The sequence below is a fragment of the Pteropus medius genome, unplaced genomic scaffold, assembly GCF_902729225.1.
Source record: "Pteropus medius unplaced genomic scaffold, Ma_sr-lr_union100, whole genome shotgun sequence".
Taxonomy (NCBI): Eukaryota; Metazoa; Chordata; class Mammalia; order Chiroptera; family Pteropodidae; genus Pteropus; species Pteropus medius.
Window position 1 is genome coordinate 2,887,961 of NW_024355990.1, and position 26,541 is coordinate 2,914,501.

General features: G+C 57.7%; 1 protein-coding gene and 1 long non-coding RNA gene across 3 annotated transcripts; both read left to right on the top strand.

Moving 5' to 3' along the window:
* Positions 1 to 7,982: 7,982 nt before the first annotated feature.
* SOCS3 (suppressor of cytokine signaling 3) lies at positions 7,983 to 11,194 on the top strand. The gene is made up of 2 exons (XM_039859252.1): positions 7,983 to 8,282; positions 8,843 to 11,194. Exon 2 carries the CDS (start codon positions 8,931 to 8,933, stop codon positions 9,615 to 9,617), a length of 687 nt encoding a protein of 228 aa, XP_039715186.1. The 5' UTR covers positions 7,983 to 8,282; positions 8,843 to 8,930; the 3' UTR covers positions 9,618 to 11,194.
* Positions 11,195 to 21,155: 9,961 nt separating this feature from the next.
* LOC120600070 (uncharacterized) lies at positions 21,156 to 23,835 on the top strand. 2 transcript variants are annotated; one of them, XR_005652085.1, is made up of 3 exons: positions 21,156 to 21,719; positions 22,311 to 22,446; positions 23,320 to 23,835. It is a non-coding gene; the product is annotated as an uncharacterized LOC120600070 (long non-coding RNA). The 2 variants fall into 2 exon arrangements; XR_005652084.1 differs by having other exon boundaries at positions 21,191 to 21,719; positions 23,365 to 23,835.
* Positions 23,836 to 26,541: the final 2,706 nt, after the last annotated feature.

The following is a 26,541-nucleotide window of genomic DNA, read 5'->3' on the forward strand; positions in this document are numbered from 1 at the left end:
CTGTATGGCCCTAGAACTGAGAGAGATGAGGTCTTCTGGAACCAGGAGCCTGAGTTCACCAGAGCTGTGGGGAGGCCCAGAGGAACTGGAGGTTGTAAAGAACGAATTTGCCAAACACCGAGGCCCAAATCAGCAACCTCCCCGGTAGGGGTGGGGAGCCAGACAAGGTTCTCGAATTTATCATTTAAACTTTTCAATGTCAAAAACTCTTGTCATCTGCAAAACCGAACACCTCTTGCACAATGGCTCCCTCACCACAGAGAGGCCCAGGATAATCTGGCATTTCATCAACAAGAAGCCAGAGCCCAATTTCTGGAAATGCCTCCTGGGCAGAGCGTGCTGGTTTGTTTCTCTGTCACTGGTGAGAGATAAATGCAGCTCTCAGTTTCAGGGGAAGCTCGGCCTCTTGTGGCGTGGCAGGCGGCCAGCCCCACCCCAGCGAGGAGCCACACGCCTCCCAGTGATGCAGCAGTCCATAAGTGGGGAAACACGGAGGCCCCGGCCAGCTATGCCCCAGGGAGTCCCAGGCTCCCTGGGGCTCGCTCAGTGGCGGAGGCCAGGGGCTGGGGGACTCCCTGGCAGAACCCCACCTCACCTTCTAGCCAGCCCCCATGGTGAATCGAAGCAAGAGGCCGCGAGTTCCCCAGGGGCCAGCATCTGCGCCTCACGCAGGACGGGTCTTGCTTGAGATGAGGCTCAACCAGACCAGGCCCAAGCAGGGAGGAGAGGAGGCCCTGGACGCCCCACCAAGGCTTGGGTTATGTCCAGTCTTCTAGAGCTTAGGAGACGAAAATAAATCCTCCCAAGTCAAACACCCTTCTTGCCCTTTAGCTTAGAGAGGGGGAGATGGGATGGCGGCGGCCGGGGGCAGCTGCCGGCTCCGCGCCCGCAGGTTCTGGAAGGGAGGGGAGGAGGAGGGCCATTGCAGGGGCGGGGGCGGTGGGGAAGGCCTGTGCTGAGGTCAAGAGCCCACGGCCCGTCTAAAGGGCCCACGGAGACCTGTCAGAATGCAGGCCCACTGAGGCCAGATCATCCGATTCTTCCAAAGAAAGCCCTACATTCAGATGTGAATGTGAAATTTTTAAGATTTTTAAATGTTATCTCGAACATTTTTTAAATTCTGTACAGGCCAACTAATGCTTCTACGGGCTGCGCTCAGCCTGTGGCTCGCCACTTGACATACACCTTTTAGTCTATAAAAAAATAAATAAATAAGTCCCAGGTACCACAGAAGGACGGGGGAATAGTTAGAACATGATAGTTCCCCTGTTTGTACCTCTTGAATGTTGAATCATTAGACTATATTGCCTATTTGTAAAACACTTTTAAGTTTACAAAGTTCCAGAAGGCAGAGAATGTTGCCTGTCTTGCCTCCCACGGGTAGAATGCAGTACAATATTCTCACCTTCTCAGCGTGTAGCCACCTCAGCGTGAGCTTGGAAGCAGGGTGCCAAGGCCTTCAGTGGGCGGGAGGGAGGGGGAGGCAGAGGTGACCAGCAGAAAAGACTCATGGTGGCATGCAGGCCCCGGGCACTGGTGGCATGCAGACCCCGGGCCAAGACACCTGGGGTCAGGTGACCTCTCCAGACCTCAGATGCCCATCAGCTTGCATGTATCACTTCCTTGGGAATGCCCTGGGTTGGCCTCCTCCCCCAGATAAGGTTGCCCCCTCCCGACTTCTCCTTGGTGGGTGCCCAGTGCCAATCCAGAAATCTAATAATCACGACTGAAAATAGATTCTGGGGAGAATCACCATCTTTCTAGAGCGTCTAAAGTGCAAGGGCTAGACTGATAAACTCTAGACATCCAACTGAATCTCTGACACAGAGTAGATGCTCTATGTACTTCTTAAAAGGAAGGAAGGAAGGAAGAAGGAAAAGGAAGGAAGGAAGGAAGGAAAGAAGGAGGAAGGAAGGAAGGAAGGAAGGAAGGAAGGAAGGTTGAATAAGTCTTGCAGGAGTAAGAAGTGACTCCAGGAGGGTCCACCTATGAGCAGCCCCCAGCATTCTGTTTCCAGTTATCGGAGGTGGTCCTGGGTTTAGAAACTCTGGACACTCCCACCTCCCACTCCCGACACGTCTCTACCGCTGTGGCTGGTGTGGAGCTTGGGGAACCAGAGAGATGGTATATAGCAGCCTCCCTTCGAACTTGCCCGCATCAGTGCGTGACGGTGCGTAGCAATGTACGCTTTGCGAGGCGGAGAAGCCAGCACCTTCTTAGTGATGTCACACGCCTGGATGGAAAACTCAGGAGGTCCTTGTGGAGATGCCGCCACTTCAGGAAGCCTGAGTGTGGGCCACGGGGGTCAGTTTGGCTGCGGCATACACACCCAGGTGAGGCGGTCGGCAGCACCTGGCCCAAGAGCCCCTTGGCTCCCAGCCACCTGGCTCCAGCAGCCAGGTTGCCTGGTTTCTCGCAGGGCCGGCTGGATGGCTGAGCCCACCTGGTCACCCCCAGCCCAGCCCTCAGCCCTCCGGGGGCATGTGGGGCCCAGCGCAGTCTCTCAGGAACCAGCCTTGCTCCGCACCCCCGTGCAGGCTGTCCTTCTGGTGGGCACTGCCACTTTAGCTCCAGGCACCCGGCCAGGCCTCATCTGCATTACAACCCAGATGGTTTACCACAGCCTTGCTTCCCAGAACTGCCCGCTACCCTCGTGTCTGTTCCCGGGCGCAGGCGAGGGCACAGTGCCACTTCGGGGCACGTAGAGACTATTCTCACCCCAGCCCCAGACAGAGCGGGCTTTGTTGGTTTGGGGTCAGGGGAGATGATGGGCTGGAAGCTAACTCCCCTCATTCCCTACCCTCCAACTCAAAACTTGGAACAGATGTGGATCCCTCAAAGACACTTCTCTCCCCTCCCCGAAGCGCCGGCACTCTGCGCCCTCCCAGTCACTCCCCACTGGGCCACCTCCAGCCCCCTCTGTGGGTAGAAGAATGAGCCCCCCAGGGCAGGGGCCTGAGCTCCAGAGGGAACAGGAATCTGAGAAGGCGGAGGGGTGGGCGGCCGAGTGGGTTCGTGCAGTGTTTTCTCTCCCCTCGCTTCTTCTGGGAAATGCCAGAGGCCGGCTGGGCCTGGAATGTCAGGCGTGACAGAACTCTTCCACTGCAGACATCCGAGCCACAAACCTTTTCATGAGCCCCGTGGCCCCTCCGGGCAAGAACAAAGGCCTGCAAACTGGAAGGCCGCTTCCCGCTTCCCATGGCAGGCCATTGTCCCGGCCCACTGAAATTGTCCCAAGCAGGAAAGAGAGAGATTATGGTCAACCTGGTATGTTCCCCCTACCCACAAACCTTTTCCCCTGCACTGGAAGAGAAAGGTCATCTCTGCCACAGGCCTGCTGCCGGCAAGGCCGGCCCCCATCATCGGTCCCCGTGGGCAGGGGCTTCAGCTGAGGGGCTGAGATGCACCAAGAAGAGAAGCCCAAGGAAAGCATGCTGGGACAGCGGGGGACAGGGCTTTCAAGGGGTCAGGTGAGAGGCAGGCCCCCCGGCATCTTCTCTGCATTGGCCTAGAGAAAGGGGGGCTGGAAGGGGAGTCCTCATCCCCTACTGTAGCTCCCCTGTAACCACCAGCACTAGACTAGAAGCTCCAGAAGGAAGGAAATAGGTTCTTTTCCCCATCATCATGTCTCCAGGCCTAGCCCACTAACCGGCACGCAGGAGAAGCACAATCGACGTGAAGTAAGTGACACCAGGCTTCCGGGCAGTCAAACCCAGGCCACCTCCTGGAGCCGAAGAGAGGCCTTGGGCTTGTTGAGCAACTCTGTGGTCTGAGGCCAGTCTCCCAACCCCTCTGGCTGGAAACGCAGTCACCAAACAATGGCAGCCTTAGCGCCTGTCGCCGGGCTGGCCGGAGGACAGGGAGATCATCTATGCAAGTATGAGACCTTGTGTTCACCGAGCCACGCCATAGCTTCCCACGACCACCCCGTGGGCACCAGCGGTCCCATCCGTGAGGTTGGGGGAAGAGCTCATCGTCTGTCACACACCATGAGTAAGCGGCACCCCACAGGCAGCTGAAACTGCTGTGTACTTCCCCTCCGCCGTGAATGAATCTTATTATCTTTGTGAGCAAGCACCTTTGCCTGGAAATGGGATTCTGATTTCCTAGAAATTCTGCAAAGGAAGCGATTAGGAAAAGGCAGGAGGCTCCTAATCTCTCCACGAGGAGATCGGCAGGGTTGGGCAGAGGGTCCAGACCGGGGTGACGCCTCTCTGGCCTCCAGCCCCCAGCAGATGGGGGCGGTGAGAGACAAGACGGCACTGCCCTGGGCCCGCCGGGCATCTCTCTCGCTTGGAAGCGGGCCCCTTGGAGTGTGCCCCCGTTGGCCCTGTGTCTCCTCCCTGACTTCGTCAGTAAAGTTCGAGTCCTCACTCCCTTTGTCTCCAGATTCACCGGCCTACTGATCTCCACCAATCCACACGCCCACCCTCTGTCCCATCCGTACAGCTGCTCCCGGGCTCTGCAGGGAGAAGCCAATGTGGCTGGTGGGATCTAACAGCGATGGAAAACGGAAGGCAACACAACCCCTTATTTAGAGATTCACTGAGCACTTTCCATGTACCAAGTTCAAGGCTTACAAAGAAAACATCAAATAGAGTCCGTTTCCTCAAGGTTCTCACGGGACAAGCAGTTAGAGCATGTTGGTCAATGTGGAAAGAGCTACCCTGGAAGTTCAGATCCAACCTCTGCCAAATCTTAAAAAAAAATTAAGAATCAGCCAAGGCGCGGAAGATAGTTCCACCCAGAGGGAAGCGAACGCGCAAAGCCCCCGGTCTGGGAAACATCTCGGAGACAACCTGGAGCTCTGTATGGCTGCAGCGCAAGGTGCAGTGGGCCAGGGGCAGCTGATGAAGCCCAGATGGAGCTGAGGGCCTTCGACACACAGTCCCTGAGAGGTTTAGCATGGAGAGGCGATGGGAAACTACTGGAGATGTTAGAAACCCCAAGAGAAACCAGGCTGGCTGAACCGTTTGAAGATAAGCAGCTTTTTGAAATGTGTCTCACGCAGGAGGTACGCAGCTCTCAAAACGTAAAGTTTTCCTGGCCACATCTATCCCCTGGTAGCTCAGCTGCGGCGGCTCAGCTCTCCCCTCCTCTCTCTCCCCAAAGGCTCCCCGATGTTTTCGAAACAATTATAGCTAACGTGCATTGAGCACTTAATATGTGCAAGGCACTATTCTAAGCATTTCGCATGCATTAGCTCATTTAGTCCTCACGACTACTGGATAAGGTAGGTACTATTATCAGCCCATTTTACAAGTAAAGAAATCGAGGCATGGCTGGGGAAGCAAGTTGCCCAAAGTCATATAGCCACCAATAGTAGATCCTGGGCAGCAGTTCAGTCTCCCGAGTCAGTACACAGGGAGCCCAGCTCACCTTCCTGCTGCACGCCCCGACCTTCATCTGGGGCATTCCCTTTAGGGTCCTGGGTACGCCTGATGACCTTGCCCCTTCTCTCTGCTCTTCAAATCATCTCTGTGCTCGTGGGCCCACTCTAAGCTCCCTGCCAGCCGTACAGCCTTTGCTGCTGGCCCTCTGCAGAGCCCAGGCTTCCTCGGGTACCCCACTGTTGACGCTAAGACTTACCTGCTTCACAGGTAACCAGACTGGGATTCCCGGGGCTCCAGGGCTGTTTCTTCCTCCTTATCTCTCTCTACTTCAAACTACCTCTACCCCTTCAAAATGAACTATCACAGTCTCATGGGGTCACAATCACACCCACCTTTTTCTCATAGCACCCATCCCTTGGTGGAAGGGGGGGTGCACATGTCTCTTGCCTCGCCTGTCTCCCTGCAGGATACACCCAGCGCTTCTGTCTTCCCAGCACTTTGCCTGGCAAAAGCAGTCACTAGATGAGGGTTCGTGGAATGGATGAATGAACCTGACTTGTGTCAGAGCGTTATAATTTACAAAGCACTTTCTCATCCATTAACTCAAGGGCTATTCCTTGTGAGTCCTCCTTGTCCTCCACAGGGCTCAGCACAGAACTGCGTGATCAATGGATGAGAAAAAGAATGGGCTCCTGATTACAGAGAGGAGAATCCGTTCCATTAGCCCGCAAGCACTGTGAGGGCAGAGACCGGGTCTTATTCATCATTCTAGTTCAATGCCCAGCACAATGCCTGCTACAAGAGCCCAGGTCCTGTGAAATGTGTTAAATGAGTCAATTTCTCCCTCCGCCGCAGTAAAGACTTCTTCCTTACGACTGTCCTCCCGATACAATCGGAAGGGAGAGGCGGACCGAATTGCTTCCATTTCTATCAGACTTCGACGTGCAGAATCTTTCCCGTTTTCTTTTTGAACCTCAGATCTCCGATGAGAAAAGGTTATTATTTCTCTTTTGCAGATGGCAAAACTGAATCCCAGAGAGGTCGGGTGTCCTACCCAAACCTCCCTGAGTTCTCCGGCCTCTGTAGGGAGAGAGGCGAGGACGCAGCTGCAAGGGCAGTGAGGTGCCGAAGTGCTCCCTGTGAAGCAAAGGGACCAGGTCTCTCCGTTGGAGACCCCGGAGCTGCCCGGTGTGGTCCGCCTCTCCTTGCTTTCCCGTTCATTATCTTCAGTCCCGAGGGCAGGGCCCAAAGCCCACAGCCCCTGCGTCCTGAGAGGTGACAATTTAAGTACCAATCAAGCCGATTTTCAGGTATCTCCGGCAACCCACTGCCTGTTTGGGGACAGATTGCAAAACCTTTCATCCTTCGTAAAGCCGGCCCTGGTTAGCCCAAACCTCCCACATTCGTGCCATCGGGACCAAGGACATAGTTCTCCTCAATCATCTGGTCTTCTCATCCCCGAGGAGATACTCGACCCCCACGCTCAGAGGTGTGGGGGAACACATTCTAGGCTGTGCGGGGCCGAATTCCTGAAAACCGCTTTCTGGAAATTTTCCCCTGCTGGACTTCAGTTCCTAGGTCTAATTCCAGACGGCGGAGTGAATTCTCCTCGGTCCCCCATGAAGTCCCCCGCCCCAGCTTCTGAGCCGGCATCCCCACCGCCCCCTCGCGTTTCCATTCCAGGGCTTGCGGGGGAGCAACACCAAACTCCATTCCACCTACGAGAGCCCTGGGCGCCCTCTGGCGGACGCGGGGCGCAGGGTGCGGCCACCTCTCCCCGCTTTGGCCAGTCCCGCTGCATAGGAGCGCCTGGCCGGACCCACACCGCGCCACGCAGGTTTGGAGTCCCAGATGTGTGAAAGCGGTTGTTGTTTATTTGTTTTTGGCTTTTTGGTAGTGGGAGGCGGCTCCCCTGTCAGCGTCAGCAGAGAACCTGGCAATGGGCCGATGGGCTGAGGCCAGACAGCTGCCACGCAGGCCGCGTCCCCTCGACCCCTGGGACTCGTGCTTCGCCTCGGGGACATGCCCACAGGTGACTGTCGTGCGCCTCTACCCCCTCCAGCTGCCAGGTCCGGCCCGAGCTTGGCGGCCCGGCTTTGGGGTGTCTCCACTTCCCTCCTTTCAGGCAGGCCGGGGCCTCCTGGGGCCGCGATCGGGACCTCGGGCGGGCCCGAGTGGGGGCGAGGGGGGTGTCCCCGCGAGGTCCGAGAAGAAGGGAAGGGGAGCCGGGAGCCTCTCCTGCTCGGCCTCCTGGAACTGCCCGCGCTCCGGGAGCGGCGCCCCCGCCTCTGCCAGAAACCGGCCTTCTTAGAAGGGAGGGGGGAAAGTGTGAATGAGAAGTTGGGGGCGGAGCGCTCGCGGGGGAGGGGCCGCTGCCAGGAACGCGCCGCCGAGGCTGGCGCCGCGCCCGCCGGCCGCCCTGGCCGCCTTGCGTCGCGCTTTGTCTCCGCGCGCGTCTCTGCCGGTCCCTGGCGCGGCCGGCGGCCCGCCCTCGGCCCGCGGCCCCTCCCTCGCCCTCCGCGCGCAGCCTTTCATTGCTGCGAGTAGTGACTAAACATTACAAGAAGACCGGCCGCGCAGTTCCAGGAATCGGGGGGCGGGGCCCAGCGGCAGCGTATATACTCGCGAGCGCTGCCTCCGCCGCGGCTCCGACTCCAACTCCCCGCGCCGCCCCCACCGCCGCGACTCCGGCCCGCGCGCCGCCCGCCGACTCAGCTCGCGCCGCTGCCTTTCGCCTCGCCCCGGGCCGGCCGCCCCGGGGGCGCGCAGGGGGCAGGGCGGGCGCCCCGGCGAAGCCCGAGGGACGCGCGCGCGAGGGCCCCTTTGTGGACTTTACGGCCGCCAACATCTGGGCGCATCGCGGGCCACCGCTGGCAGCTGCGCCGCCGCCTCGCCTTGGGGACCGTAGGAGGCGCAGCCCCAAGGCCGGAGACTTCGGTTTTGGACCAGGTAGGAAGGACGGGGCGCGACGCGGAGGGGGGTGGCCCTCGCTAGTCCCGGGAGCTTTTCCCGGTTTCTCCTCCCCTTCCCGGGTCATTCCCGGCAGGGAGGGGACGAGGTAGGAGACAGAGCGGATGGAAGCCGGAGGTCCCAATTTCCCGGAATACCCAGGCTGGGGCCCCCTCCGGCTTCTCGCGTCCCCTCCCTACCCCCGTGCCTCGGATTTCTCTCCGTCCCCGCCGCCCGGGGCCGTCGGACTGAGCGGCGCCCCGAGCGTCCCGGCGCCCTTCTCTGCCCTCCACCCCGGCCACGCTCCCGGAGACCCAACTTCCGCGCCTGAGTTTCCCACTCGGCGCCCTGCCAGTGCGCGCTGGGGAAGGGGCCACCCCGCCAGCGGGGGCGAGGGCCGGGCGGGCTCCACGGGCTGCCTGGGTCGGGGCGAGGGCCCACGCGAGGACCTCCGGAGCAGTGGGTGCCCCGGCCACTTGGCGGAGGCAGGGGAGCCGGGGCGGGCCAGGCGCGCTGGAGGGTTCCGGGCACTCACGCGGCTCGCGCCTTCCTCCCCACAGCCCCCCGGGATGCGGTAGCGGCCGCTGTGCGGAGGCCGCCGAGCAGCTGCAGCCGCCGCCGCGCAGATCCACGCTGGCTCCGTGCGCCATGGTCACCCACAGCAAGTTTCCCGCCGCCGGGATGAGCCGCCCCCTGGACACCAGCCTGCGCCTCAAGACCTTCAGCTCCAAGAGCGAGTACCAGCTGGTGGTGAACGCAGTGCGCAAGCTGCAGGAGAGCGGCTTCTACTGGAGCGCGGTGACGGGCGGCGAGGCGAACCTGCTGCTCAGCGCCGAGCCCGCCGGCACCTTCCTCATCCGCGACAGCTCGGACCAGCGCCACTTCTTCACGCTCAGCGTCAAGACCCAGTCGGGGACCAAGAACCTGCGCATCCAGTGCGAGGGGGGCAGCTTCTCGCTGCAGAGCGACCCCCGGAGCACGCAGCCTGTGCCGCGCTTCGACTGCGTGCTCAAGCTGGTGCATCACTACATGCCGCCCCCCAGCGCGCCCTCCTTCCCGTCGCCACCGAGTGAACCCTCCTCGCCCTCCGCCGAGGTGCCAGAACAGACGCCCGCCCAGCCGCTGCCGGGGACGCCCCCCAGGAGAGCCTATTACATCTACTCGGGGGGCGAGAAGATCCCTCTGGTGTTGAGCAGGCCCCTCTCCTCCAACGTGGCCACTCTCCAGCATCTCTGTCGGAAGACCGTCAACGGCCACCTGGACTCCTATGAGAAAGTCACCCAGCTGCCTGGGCCCATTCGGGAGTTCCTGGACCAGTACGATGCCCCACTTTAAAGAGCAAAGGGCAGGGGTCAGGGCGAGGGGCCTGGGTCCCCTCTCCTTCGTGACACATGGCACAAGCACAAGAATCCAGCGGGAGAGTCCTGCAGTTCTGGGTGAGCCAGGGGGTGGACAGGCCCCTCCCTCTGACCCTCCCCTCTGCAGAAGGGGGCAGGCCAGACCTGGAATGTGTTTGAGGGAAGGGGGAGTGCCACCTGAGCGCCCCTCCCCCACTCCGGCTGCTCCGGAGGAGCCAGATGGCCCAGTGGGGCGACTGCAATGGAATCTCCTCTCCGCTTCCTCGACTCCCCCTGCACCTCCAGACAGGGGACACTGCTGAACTAGTGAGAAGTGCCGGGGAATCTGCAAACTTTCCAACGGAACTTGTTTGCTCTTTGATTTGGTTTTAAACGTGGCTCTAACCCTGAGCAAGTCTCTGGCCTGGGAAAGGGTGGACAAGAGAGAGGGTGCCTCAGGGGCCCCCCCGGGCTGCAGGCTGCCCAAGGACATGGCAACTCTCACTGCCCAGCCCAGGTGAGGAGGGTGGCTGCGTGCTCCTCCCCGGGCTCTGGAGAGAAGGCCAAGGGGTGACCTGAAGAGGACCATTCTACTACTCCTCCTTGGGACAACCACCAGGAAATATAGGTCCTAGTCCGTGGAGAGCTGAGGGCCCTTCCCCCGTTTTAAGGGGGAAGTGGCATTTGGAGGCGGGTGGACAGGCCGGTCAGTTCTTTCCCCACCCATGCTATACCTTCCAGCACCTGGGGGTGGGTGTGGCTGGAGGAGATGAGCCATCTTTGACCCCAGACCCTGGCCAGAGAAGATGGGGGATTCTACTTTGTGCCTCCTGACTATGTCTGGCTAGGAGATTTGCCTTAAATGCTCCCTGTCCCATGGAGAGGGACTGGCACACAAGAAGCCACACACTCAGCCAATCCATGCAGAGGCCAAGGGATTCTCAAAGGGCAGGCAGCTGGCCACTGACCTTGGGGGGGGGCAGGCAGCAGAGATGGTATTGGCCAGCCACAGGTGCCTCACGGTGTCTGGGCTCTGGCTAGAGCAGAGCCAGCGGGTCCCACGGGCCCCAACCCCAGGCCCTGCACAGCCCCCCCTCCTCCCCTGGGGTGGGGGGACACAGGCGAGGAGTCACCAAGAGGCCAGGGCCCCTGCCACCCCAGCTGCTCCCTCTCTGCAATAGCACTGATCAGTGAAAACTTACAGGAATGTAGCAGCGATGGAATTACCTGGAACTGTTCTTTTGGGGGAAAAACTAATCACAAAGTTTTCTGTGTCAGGTATTGGTCTGGATGGGGCAGCTGTGTGTTGGGGTTTTCGTTTTTTTTCTGTTATTTTTGTTTCTGTTTTGTTTTTTAATAATGTTTACAATCTGCCTCAATCACTCTGTCTTTTATAAAGATTCCACCTCCAGCCCTCTCCCCTCCCCCAACCCAGGCCTTCAAGGCTGTTAGGAGATGCTTGAAGAACTCAACAAAATACCAATCCAAGTCAAACTTTGCACATATTTATATTTATATTCAAAAAAGAAACATTTCAGTAATTTATAATAAAGAGCACTATTTTTTAATGAAAAACATGACTTGAGCCTTTTTCCCCTGCCCCTTCTCTGCCTTGCTTTCTCTTTCACCCACACCCACACACCCTGCACCCGAGGGGAGGTGGGAGGGAGCCGCAGAGGGTGGCGCCGGCTCTGCCCCCTTGCTGCCCTGGCGTCCTCAAACCCTTCTTCACGTCACTTACAAGCTCCGGCAGCCACCTAGACTGTACCGAGGGTAATTCCTGCTAGTCTGATTCAGATCTGACCAGAATATGCAAAGCAAGTTCGAAGGAAGCGCTTCAAAGGGCTTGCAGGGACTAAGCTGAGCTGTGGCCAAAGCTTTTAGAGGCTCCAAGCTATTAGAAGCGCTTGGCTCCTTGGCAGGGAGGTGTTCCGAGAAAGCCCAGACTACAGGGTCCCGGCGGTGGCCCGTGACCTCAGCGTAGCCCGGTTCACGGAGGTGGTGGGGAGGGGTGGTCCTGATGAGGCTCCCCTCCCACTTCCCAGGAGCCCCCACCTGAGCAGTGGTTGGGGCCACGGGCCTCCCAAGAAGAGCACCCATCTATTTATCTATTTTAGTCACTCTCACTCCACCCGCCCCCGCATTTGGAGGCTCCCTGGGTTAACCTTCCCAGCTGCCCCCACAAGGCAGATGTTATCACCCCCATATTCTCAGACACAACTGTGTGCTCCATAGGAGCAGGAAATTGGACTGGTCACTTCTGATGCCTAGAATGGTGCTCAGTAAATATTTGTGGACTCAGTGGGGGCAGCCACTCAGGTTCACAGAGGTTAAGCAACCTGCCCAAGGACACACCACTTGGGATGCGGGAAAGACACAGGATTGACCCCAGGAGTGTTTATTCCCAAAGCCCATGGACTCTCCCTCTCTGAACACTAAGTGTGTACCCGGGGTTGCCCACAGGTGGGAACCCTTGCAAAGCCAAGAGGTTAGTACCGTCCTTCTCCCAGTGCTGTGGGTTTCAGCGTTAGGGTTCTGACAAAAAAAAAAAAAAAGAAAAGAAAGAAAAAAAAACCTCTGTGGACATTTTCTGTCCATGTTTCCTCCTCCCCCAACCCTGAGACCTGACGGCTTGGAAAGATGAGTGTTACCCCCATCCCTGCGCTTCAGATGCCAGGCCCCCCAAAGAGCTGCTCCGGGAATCAGTGTCCAAAAGGCAACTGAGCGAGTAAATAAACAAAGTCATTTTTCTTTCCCATTTCCTGATCTTTTGAGGAAAATAACCTAAAGTGACGAGAAAGGGCCAGGCCAGGGGCGAAACTGTTGAGAGAGACAGAGCATGCAGGAACCACGCTAGACGGACCGCCACCTCTAGAGCTGGGAACGCAGACCCAGATGAGGTCGCCTTCCCAGAGCACAAGGTCAGGTGAGGAAACCCAGTGGGACCTGGCTCCCCAGTGCCTTCCAGAAGGATGAGAGTGTGGGAACCTTCTGGCAGACTCTTCCCTACCCGATGGCCTGCCAGTCAGCCACCATCTGCCTTCTAAGGTGATTGGCATCTGGAGCACACCGAGTCCCCGCGCAGCCCAGAAGGCAGCTGTTTAGCCACTGTCCAGTGTTCACAGGGCGCTAACAAAAGGGCTTGGCCTTCGCCCGCCCCACAGGAAGCTGGCCTCCCAGACCCCTGGTTGACTGCAGAGGCAGGATGGCGCCTCTTTTCCCTGGATGCCCAGTCCAGCCTTCTTTCCCTACCTTTCTCTGTCTCTCTCCATTTGCAGACCACAGACTGGACCAACCCTCTGGTTTAGCAGACAGGGAGACTGAGTCCCAGAAAAGGAAAGCAATTTGCTCAGGTTCACACAGCGAGCGAGTGGCAACGCCAGGGCAAGGACCCCTTCCTAGCTCCTCTGCTCGCCAGGGCTCCTTCCTGTTTTCCCTCCTCCTCCCACCTTCCCGTTGCAGAAATCTTTCTGTACTTCCCAATTCTTTTAGGGGCATACACCCCTCCTCCAAAGGACTTAATGGAGGCCCCTCTGTTCTGGCCACCAGAGGAGGGGTGCACTTGATTCCAAGAGTTGCTAGAAACGTCCAGCAGCACCCGGGGTACAATTCCCTGTGGCTTCCGCAGGCACTCAGTAGCGTTAAAAGAGCACAGCTAGGGGGCCCTGGCCAACGGAAAGCGGGGAGATCGCTGCTCCCAGGGCCTGCTCCGGGCGCCGAAAGAACCCACCCACTCACCCACCCAAGAGCCCCTATCTCCTCTCCAGTGCTGTTTTGGGGCAGGCCTGACGAGTTCGAGACGTGAACGGAGAATCTAAAGCCTGCTCTGGGGCGAGGGCGGGAAGGAGGCCACAGACAGGGGAGCTGGAGATGGAAAATAAGCCCTCACGTCGTGTCCTAGACTAAGGAGTAAGGGTGTTCGGGAGGGGGCACCCTTCTGTCTCTGGCCGTGGTACCAGTCAGAGGGAAGGCCAGAGACAGACAGCCACAGAGGGAGTCTAAGCAGAGACAGAAGTCTGCGGGGCGGGGGACAACGTGCACAGGGGCGGACGGAGAAGACCGAGGCCGACGGTGGGAAGAGCTGGGTCCCGGGCGCACCTTCCGCGCCCGCGCGGCCCGCCCCCTCCCGTTCGGGCGCCGCCGGGCGGGCGGGCGCGTTGCTCCGAGGCCGCACACGGCCAGGAGGAGTCACTTCCCGACACCGCGGGAGCCCTGGCAGAGCTATGCGAAGAATGTCCGCGTGGAGCCCGGGCGGTGGCACTCCGCGGGCCCGCGCCGCCGCCGCCGCCGCCGCCCAACGGAGCATGCGCGTCGGGTAGGCCACGCCCCGTCCCGCCCCCGCTCCTCCCCAGGCCGCCCGCAAAGCGCGGTCGCCACGGCAACGGGATTACAGGCGCAGAGTGCTGTTTATTCTCAGCCGAGTGCCAGGAAATTCGGCCGGGAGGCTGCCAGGCGCACCTCCCTGGGGTGGGGGGCGGGAGAGGGAGGAGAGAGGGTGGACCAGCGCGCCCGGGGCTCCTAGGGGGGAGGGAGTCCTTCGTCACTGGGGGGGTCACTGACCCCCTCCAAGGGGAGGCTGCTCAGAAAGTACCGACCCCTTCCAGGGCAGGAGTGGCTCAAGTTTTCTTGTCCCAGAGGAGCCTACATCGTCCTCCAGGCCAGCAGAGTCCTCCCTACCCCCACCCCTCCACCCTCCACATACTCTCTGTCCAGTGATCCTGTCCTTGGAGTCCTGCAGCCCCCTGCCTTTCAGTCCCTCATTCACTCATTTGTTTGTTCACTCAGCAAATATCTATTGAACACATCCCGTGTGCCCGGGGATTGAGTGTGGAACAAGACGAGGCCATGCTCGCCCTGCTCTCCTGAGATTTAGTGGGAGTGACAGACAACAAAGTACTAGTAAATATATAAATAAATAGGGACTGCTATTTGTGCCGCAAAGATGCATCTTCGAGTCTTATTTTCAGTACATCGCACGTCCACGATTTTGTCTCAGGCAGGGTGATGGGCTTGTCCCGGTTTGCCCAATACTGTCCCAATTTGGACCTGAAGGTCCATCACATCAGGACAGTGGATCATCCTAACCTCAGGCCAGAACACGTCCATTTCAGAGATGGAGGGAATGAGGCCTGAAATACAAGGCGGTTCTTCCAGGGTCGTGGGGCTAGTTACAGAGAGGGAGCTGGAGGCCCTGAGAATCCCGGGCCCTTTGGACTGTGAACTTCCTTCGTGGCCGGGAACCGCCTCTCCCCAAGGCTACTGCAAGTGCAGAACCACCTGGCAGCCCCCCAGGGAGCGGCTGAAATGCTGATGCCTGGATTCCAACCTCAGCCCTTCTGAATCAAATCTGGAGTCCCTGAATCTCAATACCTAATAGCTCCCCAGGGTATTGACTGAGACCACTGCTGCCTTTGGGGAGACGAGCCTGGGTTTCCCTCTCTTCTTGGGACAGTGAATTTCCTCCTTAAACCTTGACTAAGCCAAGCTGGGAAATCAGCAGGGAGGGGAGGCCAGGTTCGCCACCCGCGCTGGAACAAGCATGGACAAGTGCAGGCCTTCCCTCTCCCGGGGACGGGGGTGGGGGACGGGGGGGAGCCCAGGGAGGAGGTCGGTGCTCCTTCCCCACTCCAGAGCTGAGCCCTCCCAGCTGTGCTGTGCTGGGAACAGGCCAGGCATTTGTGAAATCCTTGGGTGAGCCTGACCCACTGTCATGAGGACTGCCTGTGGAAGCTGGTGCGGGGAGGGGGTGGGGGGCTGTTCCCAGAAGTGGTGAGAACTCTGGACTTCCCACTGCTGTGCGCTCTGATTGCAGCAGGGCCTTAAGCAACAGCAGTGGCCTGGAAGGCTGAGTCTTTGCAGAGAGAATTGGAGCCCCCTCCGTTCTGAAAAGAAGCCAGGGCTTCGAATGCAGTCGTCATGAACGCCGTGACTGCCACAGTTCACAGGATCATCAGGCCCAGCTTTAAAAATAGGCTGAAAACCTAGACTTAAAAAAAGAGACACCAGAAAGCAAGTTCGTTATTTACATTACACAAGAAAACGTATTTCCTTTCCTTCATCTCCTTTCCCCCAAATCTCAAATCTTCTTTTCATACAGAAGACATTATTTAGGATCTATGATGTACAGGATATTGAAGCCATAGACATGAAATAGTAGGACCTGGTCCTCCGGGAGGCCGCCGTGTTGCACAACTACAGGGGGCGCTGTTCAGAGCATGATCTTTGTGGACGGTGTGCCATGAAGTTGTGCGATGGGGAGCTGCAGTGTTTCTGAACTTGAGGGTGCATTAGCAGCACCTGACGCTTGCCCTAACTGTGCCCCAGGGGATACCAGCATAGGTAGAAACCCTGTTTTGGGCACGGTGACCAGTGCTGGAGGTCAATGCCAACCAGGAAACATTCAGACTTCAAGAGGCTTACAATCTAAAAGGGGAACCAGACGTGAAAACCAAGAAGTATCCTAAAAAGGAATGGGCATAAAAATAAAAAAGCATACAGGGTAGAGCTCAGGGCCCCCAGGAGGAAATGACCTAGAGTGGCTTCCCAGAAGAGGTGACTCTCTCAAACTAAGGTGAAACAGCAGGTGTTCCCTTGGCAGGCGTGGGACAACGGGGCATTTTAATGACGAGAAACAGGGAAGTGGCCCGGAAAAGGGAAAAAACTTTGGGGAACTTCAAGAGATTTGGTATGTCCCCACTGGGCACATCCATGCCATACTCATCTTCTAAAAATACTGTTTTTGCCATGTCACACGCACAGCTCATCTTTCTGGGACCCACGCCGGGCTCCCTAGGCTCTTGCCTCTAAGCAGGTCCAATCCCCTTCAGCTCCCACTAGAATGGACAGCTAGCTCATCTTCGGCTCCTCACCCATTCCACCTCACCCTGGGAGACATCCTTCTGCCCCCCAGGATGGGCTCCTCACCTTTTGTACATTCTTCACAAAACTCAGCAGAGTGGGTGGTGCTTGGAGGACGGTCCCCCACCCACTTGACCGTGGCCCTGTCCAAGAACTGTCTTTAAATAACGGGGTTTCGGAAGTCATTAAAATATCATGGAAATCATTCACAACTTTTTACTTCCAGAAGCAAGCAGGCATCTTTTATGTTTAGTCTCTTCTGTTTACATAAATAGCACTTTTGGTTTTTCGAAATGCGCCCTACTGTGTTGTTATCTGAGCCCCTCCTCCCCGTGTGCCTTAGATGGAAGTGAATGAAAGGAAGCGGACTGCATTTTCTAGCCTAGCAAATTAAGGTGTAGAGGGGATTTAGATCTGTCTCAAGTCACACAGATAATTAGCGGTAGAGACAGAATTAGAACACCGATCAGCAGACTTCGAATCCAGCACCATGGCCGCTACTGCTTGTTCCTGTGTATTAGGGCCCCACTGCCCAGGACCTCTACTTAGCAGCTACTGTGAAGGCTCCTCAAAGTAGCCGAATGGTGGCTGAGTCCACACCTGCCTCTCGTCAGAAACCAGCTCAGCCCTGGGTGACGTCCATTCATCCAGACCTTGGGAGGCTGCAGAGAACACAGCATCATCCCCAGAGGGTGGAAGCCTCAGACGTTCAGGGCTGGGGGTCCCAATGGACATTCCAGGAAGACCTCTGGCCAACCCGGTGTGCAGGGTTTTGCCTGAAACCTCACGAAAGTAGAGGATACAGTGCCTGGTACTGAGGAGGCGTTCGATAAATCATTGTTGAAGGGATGAGTTATTTCATTCGAAGAGTTCACCGTCCTGTTTGGATGAAATCAAGAGACAGTAACACCACGTGACCAAGTGATAGTAAGTAGCAGAGAACCCCAATATTGGTCTAAATGAGCTTTTCTGGAAGCCAAGGATGGATGGAATGACCTCTCTGTCCCTTTCTGTTATAGAAGTCTACAAAAACGAGGCTGGAGGGAGAGGAGCTAGTGCCGGGAAGGAGGCAGGCTGGCTTCCAAGCGTGGGCCTCCAGCTTTGCAGTGTCCCTTGGCACCTGGTAAAAGTAAGCGAGGGGTCTGCCAGGAAGGCCACCCAGAAGATGTTCAGAGCCCAGCTGGCATTGCCCAGTGGGGGGTGGGCGTGGGGACAGTCCTCGGCTATAGAATACTGCCCTACACACTGGGGCTTCCCCATGGGACTCCTCAGACCGTCACTTTGGGGTCTGACTGTGAACTCAGCTAGGACCCTGACCGGGCTCGGGCCAGAGCCCTGGCATGGAGGGGAGGAGCCCAGGAGAGCGGCCGGGCCCTCCTGCAGGCACACGGCCAGGCCTCTCCAGTCTAAAGAGAGAGCTGAGAAGGTCAGCCAAGGGCCCCAGCTGCGGCAAGAGGCCTTGTGCCCACACCAGGATGAGGGCTGAGCTGGTCGGTCCTGGGTGGAGGAGGAGAGGACCCTCAACCCAGGCAGAGAATGCCAGGCCCTTGGGGCCATCATGCTGGACTCTGTGGCTGGTAGGACAGACATCTGGAGAGGAGCCAATGAAAAGGGCCAGATGCCTGGTAGAGGCTGCAGGCCCACAACAGAAAGATGGAGAAATGGCCAGAGACGACGAGGGGACTTGCCGGACCTGCATAGGGCGGACACGCTGCCACTCGCCCGTGCCGTTCAGCACATTCTGAGCTCCGTCTGTAAATGCGACAGACGGTGCCACTCTTCTGATGTACACTGTGAGTGATCTGTCCGTGGGGTGATGCATGATGGTGAATCACCCCGGTCTAGGTCGCCACATGAGCAACAGCTAACCGGAGGGATGACTGGCCGGGATTCAGGGTGGAGGTGATGGCAGGGGTCCGAGCTCTCGTCTGGGAGGGGAACACGGGCCTGGACTAGGATCTAAAGGTGCTCATGGCCTTGAAGGCAGGATTCAAGCAAGTAAACCAGCCTGCCAAGGAGGTGGGGGGAACTCTGCTCCCTGGTCTCACGGGCCCTCTTTGCTGGTTTCTGGAGAGTTCTATGGAAAACAAATAAGGACCCCATGAGAACGCTGTCGTTATTGGTCTTCCCCTGGCCTGTGGAGTAAGAATAAGACAGGTTCGCCATCCCGCAGCCGCCTTCTGGAGGAAAAGAGACCTCAGCCAGCGTGTTCCATTTATTTCACACTTTTATGGTTGTGCTTCCGACGTGCCAAGGACTATTCCGAGCACTTGAAACATTTGAACTCATTCCCTTCTCCAGCAACCCATGAGTGCGGTCTTATCATCGTCCCGATTTTTTTAATGGGGGGGAACTGTGGACCAGAGATGCAATAAGGTGACTTGCCCAAGGTCACGCAACTCACCAGAAACAGATCGAGCATCCAAACCCAGGCAGCAGGCTGCAGCGTCCTTGCCCGTGGCCAGCATCTGCCGACCCTACCGAGGAGCTCCGACTGGTGGAGGGCAGAGTGCCAGCCGTGGGGCAGGAGAGCCGGGCACGTGTCCCAGATCGGTGCTTTCCAATGAATGACCTGGGGCAGGTACCTAACGGCCTCGCCTTCGTTCCCCATCTATACCTGGGGATCTCAACGAAACCTGCTTCATGGGTTGTCGTGAGGTTGAGACAAGGCTACGTCTCAAGATTATTGTTGTTAGAAGGGTCTCCCCGGGACTAGCAAGATTCAAACACCTCCCACTCCCCTGACATCCAGCCCCACACACTGCTGCTAGCCGCAACGTGGCAACTGGCAAGACTCGGCCACGAGTTCCATGGCTTCCTGTCCCGGGTGAGAGGAAGCATTCCTTCCTGTCTCTTCCTTGGCCTCGTCCAAGCCTTCGCTTTATGTGCCTGCTGCGTTTCCTTCTTGTTTTCCTCAGCTGCCCTCTGTTTGACATTTGGTGGCCGTGTGAGTGTCCTAGGACTGCCATCTGAAGGACCGCACGATGGGTGGTCTAAAACGACAGAAACTGATTTTCTCACAGTTCTGGAGGCCGGAAAGTCCAAAATCAAGGTGTCGGCAGGGTCATGCTCCCTCCCTGCTTCTTCCCAGCTTTTGGGGGTCGCCGGCGATCCTCAGTGTTCCTTGGCTTCAAGACACATCACTGCAATCTCCGCCTCCGTCTGCACGTAGCTGTCTTCCCTGTGCGTCTGAGTCCAGATTTCTCTCTTCTTGTAAAGACACCAGTCATTGGATTAAGGCCCAACCTCAGCCATGTGACCTCATCTTCTCTAATCACATCTACAAAGACGCTGTTTACAAATAAGGTCACACGTTGCGGTTCCATGTGGACGTGAATTTGGGGGGACACTATCCAACCCAGTACTGCTGGCTGGTCCTGTGGGATCTCAAATAAAGAACACTTCTTCTTCCCATATCTTCCACACAGAGCCTGAGGAATGTGTTCCTCTTTGCTCTTGGGCAAAGGGACAAGTGGAATGTCCCTTAATGCTTCGTTAAAGACACCCTGAGCAAAGGACAGGCTGAAAAGGCGCCCATGGGTGGAGCCCAGCGGATGGCCTAGCCGAGTGCAGGGCTGAGAGGCAGGCTGCACGTCCAAATGCAGTGCCCCTTGGGGAGAGAGCATATGCCTGTAGCCTGCTGGCGTGGCCTGGTCCTCCACAGATGTGGCCTCATTTAGCTGTAAGGATGCTTCCTGCATTTCTCTGGTGAAAAGCAGCAGCCTTAGCGACCTCAGATGACTCTTCACACGGGAAAGAGCATCCTCTGGAAAGCTTATTCTGCGCGGCCACAGGCAAGAGAGAGGGAGGTAGAGCCATGAGGGTGGGCGTGGGAAATCTGGTGAGTGCCACAGATCCTTGGCAATGTCACCTAGAGAAAAGTCCAGGGATGCCCGACAGCCAGCCTTTTGCAAAGCCCTGGGTGTCTGATGGTGCAGTGGACATGCGCACACGGCGGCCTTTATCTCTCAGCTGTTCCTGTGCAATCCAGACCCTGGGGCTGGGGAGAGCTGGGAAATGAAGTCAAGGGATGTTCTCACAGCATTTTTCGGGGCTACGTCCTCATCATCGTCAGAGAAGAGGCCGAGGGAGAAAGCCTGCAGGTGGCCTTTAGCTCAGGTCCTCGCCTCTTCACCTAGGGCCTGCAGCCCCTTTGCTGCCCACCTTGCCTCTCGCCCGTAGCCAGGGACTCGGGACAAAACCTCTGGCCCGAAAGGCTCTCTGGGGTACCCAGGTGTGACCTCCAGAGCCCAAGAAAAGAGAGAGAGAAGATGCCAAAAAGGCTTGGGGTTTTGCTCTTACCTGAACCACAGGAAGGGGACCGCCCTGCCCCAGCAAATGCCTGCAGCTGCACTTCCAAGACCAGGAAGTCAGCTGAGTACCGAGCAAGCAGCTGCTGAGGGGGGAGGGGCTCAGGCACCTGGGCTGTCAGCTGGGCCTCCGGTCAGGTCCGCTGCTCTTCCAGGCCACATTCAGGAGGCCAGAGGGCCATTAGGAGACCTCCTCACAGTTAGGAGACCCGGGTAGGTCTCTAAATCTGCTCCCTGTCTGTACAATGGGCATGTAACTGTCCCACGTCCTAGAGTTGTGACTTCAGTGAGCAAACATCCACACAGTAAGCACTCCGTCAGCACCGGCTGCTCCGATGCCCCTTGGACAGATTTTATTCTCGCAAGTGACCTGGCATTTGAGCAGTGGCCTGACCTGCCTAGGGGAGAGAGCTGAAATCCAGCCACCACCAGGCAGCCCCACCTGGTCTACTGGGAAGGCAGGGAGGCCCTGCCTCCACTTCTCACACCCATCAGCGGGCTCTCGGTTACACCAGGGCCCCTCTCTGGCTGGCCTGTCCAACCACAGGACAATCAGGCTTTCAGCCAGGCAGTTACAGTAAGCCAGGCCCGCCCTTCCTCACATGGGGTACCATGGTTCCCAGTCCAGTCTGCACCTTGGTTCCCATAGAGGAGAAGGGGGATCAGAGCCCCCTCCCAGCCTGGCGTCCTGGCCAGCTCTCAACCCCACCCTCAGGGCATGCTGGTCTTCCCAGCGATTTCTCCCACTGCCTGGTCCTGGCAGCTACCCCGCAGAGCTGCAAAGGGCCGCTGAAGCAGCGACTAACGTTCAGGAGAGGCTGACTCACTCCAGCCAGGCTGGACCCTCCACTAATATTCTTGGACCTCCGCCCAGGATTCCTGCAGGTTCCGACAGCAAGTTGGACCATCCTCTGTGTGAGGCGGGTTCCAAGGTAACCCTGTGGGGAGCGGGAGGGGCCCCGGCAAGGGTGTTGCCGAAGGGCAGCTCCAGGTCCAGACACAGGGGAGCACATAAGGCCTTACTGACCCCATGGAGGAAGGGGTGGGGAGAGGGGAGAAGGGGATCCCATTTATAGAGCATAGGCCATATGACGTAATTATTCTATTTTAATTGTAACAACCCTGCATGGTAGATGTGACTAATCACTGGTTAATAGGTGGGGAACCTGAGGCTGGGAGGTTAGCGTGTGGGGCGAAGGGCGGCGCAGGGTGGCGGCTGCACCGGCAGAGTGTGGGGTCAGGCACCTTTCAGACTAGCTCAGCCTCAGCGTCCACGGAGGGTACAGCGGGGAGCCTGTGCGGACGCACGCAGCGTACCCCAGGACCACCTGGCTCCAGGGCGGCGACACTAATTTCCACAGGCCGGGAGGGAGCGGGCTGTGGTGCGGGCCGGGGTCGGGGTGGGGGTCCGTGGGGGCCGCCCCCCGCGGGAGTCTCTGGACGCCTCCCTCGCGCGGGGGGCGCCGCGCGCGGCCTGCGCAACCGGAGCGCCTGGATCCCCCCCGGCCCATCTGTGTCCATAGCAACCGCTCCTCTCCCGGCGACGTGAGGAGGGGAAGGGAACACACACGCACCCGCCCCACCGCGCCGCCAGCTGCGAATTCCTCAGCCCTTCCATCAGCAGGGCCGCCCCCGGCGGGGTTCCTCGCAGGCCGTGAGGTCAGTGCCCCGCCCGACGCCTCGGGCTGGCCCCGCGCCCGGGATCCCGGCCCCCCGGCCCCGCGGTGCGCCTGCGCCAGGTCCCCGAGCCCGAGTCCCCGAGCCCGGGTCCCCCCCGCTTGCGCTCCGACCCTCCACCCTACGCCCTGCCCTCTCCCCGGCTCCAGGGCCTGAATCACACAGCCTGCGCCCCTCCCCGGTCCCCGGTCCCCGGTCCCCGCACCCCATCCCGGCCGCGCGCCTGGGTCCCCGCTCCCCGGTGCATCCCGGAGCCGGGGCGGCCCCTCGCGCCCGCCGCCCGCGGGCCTCGGGACCGAGCCCTATTTCGGGCGCTGGCGCTGAGGGCCAGGGCCGCCCTGCCCGGAAGGGAGGCTATTCTGGGCCGGGCCGCCAGAGCAGCTGCGGCCCCCGGGCTTCCCGTCAGGGTGCGCGGCCGGGACAGAGGGCACTCTAGGGCAGGGCTCCCGCCCCACCTTCCTCCCAGGCCGTGCCCAGTGCTCTCCCCTTTTAGGCCAGACCCGGGTCCATCCCTAGGCTGGGAACGTTCTCCGGTGCCAGGTTACTGACAGTGTCCAGAGCCTGTGGCCACGGAGCTCCTCCGTCCAGTGCCCACAATTCAGGGGCTGGCACTCGAGCCTCTTCGCCCTCTGCTCCCGCCTCGCTGTCTGGGGCGGCTTTCTTAGCACCCCATGCTTGTCTGGGCATAGCCTTTGTCCCCACTTGTCCCATTTGCCTGGCCTTCTTGACTGTAACCCCTCTCCCATGTGTCCACACGGCTCAATGGTGAGTCCCTGTCATCCGGCATCTGGTGAGTGCCCCCCAAGTGGTCATTAAATGAAAGTTGTTAACTGTCACATTTGACATCACACTTAGGACGCCAAACTCCAGCCTCTCGGGACTTTTTTATGCCCTCTCCAGCAAACTTTTCTGACGGTAATGGGTTCCAGCTGCCCCTGGATCTCGTCCCCTACCAGAGGGAGTGACCGCTTCCATGGGTGGCCTCCGCTTGATGGACAAGCTTTGGCTGTCTGCACATGCCACCTTGGTCTCCTTGAGCTTCCTCTGTGACCTCAGCACCGATTGCTGGACGCCTCAGGGACCTATTCTCCCACCTGTGAACCAGGATAAGAATTATTTGCGGTCTGCCCCACATTCTCTTGTATCAGAAGACAAAACACATGCGTCGCCATCGGAATGCAACCTCTACGGCTACCTAACCCAAACCTCCCCCTCCAGGGCAACAGGTTTCCTAGGAGAGTGTCCGCGACCCGCTGAGGGAAGGGAAGAGGCGGAAACTCCGCTGGCCCTTGCCCGCTCTCTGCGAGGCGTTTTGAACACAGCTGGTCATTTACCCAACACTTCTCGAGCTTTCGTCACTGGGAAGCACTCGAATCTNAAAATATATGCGTATATATATATATATATATGTGTGTGTGTGTGTATATATATATATATATATATATATATATATATATGCTCTACAATTCACTGCCGATTCCTTAACTGATGCCACGTTGTTTTGTTTACACCTCGGGTTGGCCAGAGTTGACACTGTAGGAAATGGGTAAAAGGCCAGGCCAAAAACCACCGAACCTGGGACCCTGGGACGGAAAGCCGGTGAGACCGAGCGAGCCAGTGAGCGAGAGAAGTGTGGTTCACACGCAGGCCCAGGAAGAGTGAGTGAGGAAAGCACTTTCTCCCCAGGGCCCTTTCCTTCCGACTCAGCACCAGATGGAACAGGTGCGGGGAAATCCAGCTGTGCCAACGCCCTGGTTCATGAATAAGTAACAGCCACCAACGCTTTGACCCACTTGTCGATAGATAGCTTGCTTCCTGACAGAGAGGCTAGAGCCTTCGCAGCCTCTGTGAGTGAGAGGGTAATCAATTGACGATTAATTAGAAGTAAAAGTTGCAGGGAATCCATACTTGTTCCGTCCAAACTCGGCGGCCGGGGCGGTGTTTCTCGGCTGTATGTCCGTGTCGGAGGCCAGAGCTGCCGCTGAAATGAACAGTGTCCCGGCGTCCTGGAAGGATAGGATCTGCCCAACCTTGGGGGCTTACAGCCCAGGGGACAGTGGCACCAGAAGGCTTGGGCACTCGGCAGGCTGGGTTGGACTCACCGAAGGCCCCTGTTACGGTCTGTTAAGTGAGGGCTCTGGCGAGGACAGCGTGAGAGACTTGGATTTGGGGTCTGAGACATAGCAGGTGCTCATGGGAGGCTGTTCCCTTCCTCTAACTCTCGCCGGCTCAACAGCCCCACTGGGCGCCCCAAGAGTCCTCAATTCTGGGGCTGAAGAGAGCCTTATACATCTAGTTTCCTTTAAAGACGGATATTTTCTCAGACTAGGGTCATTGGGGAGAAGTCACAGGTCTCATTTCTGAGAGAGAAGAAAGGGGGGACCCACGTGGGGTGTGGGGTGGGGCAGAGTGAGAAAGGGAGGGAAAAGGGGGAGGGAGAACTGGGAAATGTCGCTACTCTCACTTCTGCTTTGCGGCTTATAGACACCGAGCTGGCCACGGCTGGCTCCCCTCACAACTTCCTCCAAAGGGCCCACTGGCCATTTGCATATGTCTCATTGAAATTCCAGACCAGAGCACCATCCCCTCTTCCCCATGCCCCCTGCACGGTAGCTGGAGCATCACTGGGGAACCAAAGGGTGGGAACAAGTGGCCGTGGGACAGTGCTGACTGCCCCAAACCTTCCCCTGGCCGATCCACCCTTATTCAAGAGACGGCCATTTTCCTAGAATGTTGCAACAGGGGTGTTAGGGTTTTTCCAGAGATTTCCACTCTCGGCGACCTAAGCCTGAGCCCCTCAAGTGAAACTCGAGGTGACTCCCACTGGCCAGGGCCGGGCATTGCCCTCTGACCTTGGTGTCCCCTCCGTTTTATTCTTTCTCAAGGGGCAGAGATCAGTCCCCTGAGAAAGGACTCGCTGTATGTCCAGCTGTGCACATGACAGGCTCTTAGCCCGTGTTTTTTTTTTTTTTTTTGTTAATATGTATTCGTTTAATGGATGGGATGGCTGGGAGTCACTTCTTCCCAATGAAGAAACAGGAAGACACACAGTTTTAAAGTTCTTAAAAAAAATCTCTCTCCAGTTTCACCCGCTCCGTCTTAACGTGCCTTTATCTCAGATTGGAAACTCTCCATTTTAAAACCCTAAACTCTTAGCCGTTAGAGTCCGAGCTCTTCGAGTCTCGTTCACCTTTTCTCTCCCCTGGTTCACAGTCACGTAGTAGATGCTCTGTAGACTCTGTGGACTGCATCACTTAGCACGTCAACCTCTTACGGTGCCAGGCAGAGCATCATCGATGAATCTTGGGCTGAGTTTAGGGATCACATAGGTGGTGGGGATGGTGGCCGTGATCTTTATTCCAGGGAAGAGTCTGATGTTTGAACCCCAGGAAAGGGATTTCACTGTGGCCTCACTTTTCACGCAGGGTGATTCCCTGTGTGTTTATCACAGCTAGGGAAAGAGATATCGGGAATTATCAGATGGGCACCCTAGACTTTAGGGGATATTTTTTCAAAAAGTTCAGGGAACTCTGGCCAAAAAAAAAAAAAAACAACAACAAACGTATAGGTTCTAAGTGTGAGAATGGGTCAAGGAAAATGATAAGCCGAGGGTGGGGGAACCCACAGTTTGGACAATCCAATTGCAAAAGATCTCTATAAGAACCTTGGTGGTGGGGGTCGGGGAGGAGGTACTAAATAAAGTACCAGGAACTTTTAGGAGCTGAGGTCACGTTTCAAAAAGATGAGGGGAGAAGAGGGAGGAAGGAAGGAAGGGAAGAAGGCAGGAGCGGACGAGAAGACCGCATTCTGTCAAAATACAGAAAAGAGAATGAATACTGACTTTATTGAGCACCTACTGTGTACTGGTCTGCCCCAAAGTCTGTCCATTTCTCCAAGGCCCTGTGGGGCAGAGGCCTTGGCACCCTTCTGGGAGACAATGAGACTGGGTGGGAGGCTCTGAGTCAACTCAAGTGTCAGCCCAGGGCAACGCCATCCTGGGACAGGAGGAAGTGTGCACCCTTGGCTTGGTGTCATCTTTCTGTCATCCCCAAGATTGAGAGAGGGACAGGAAGACGG

Bases quoted from the DNA above. Each gene is read 5' to 3' on its own strand.
- SOCS3 (XM_039859252.1), top strand. From the start codon at position 8,931: ATGGTCACCCACAGCAAGTTTCCCGCCGCCGGGATGAGCCGCCCCCTG.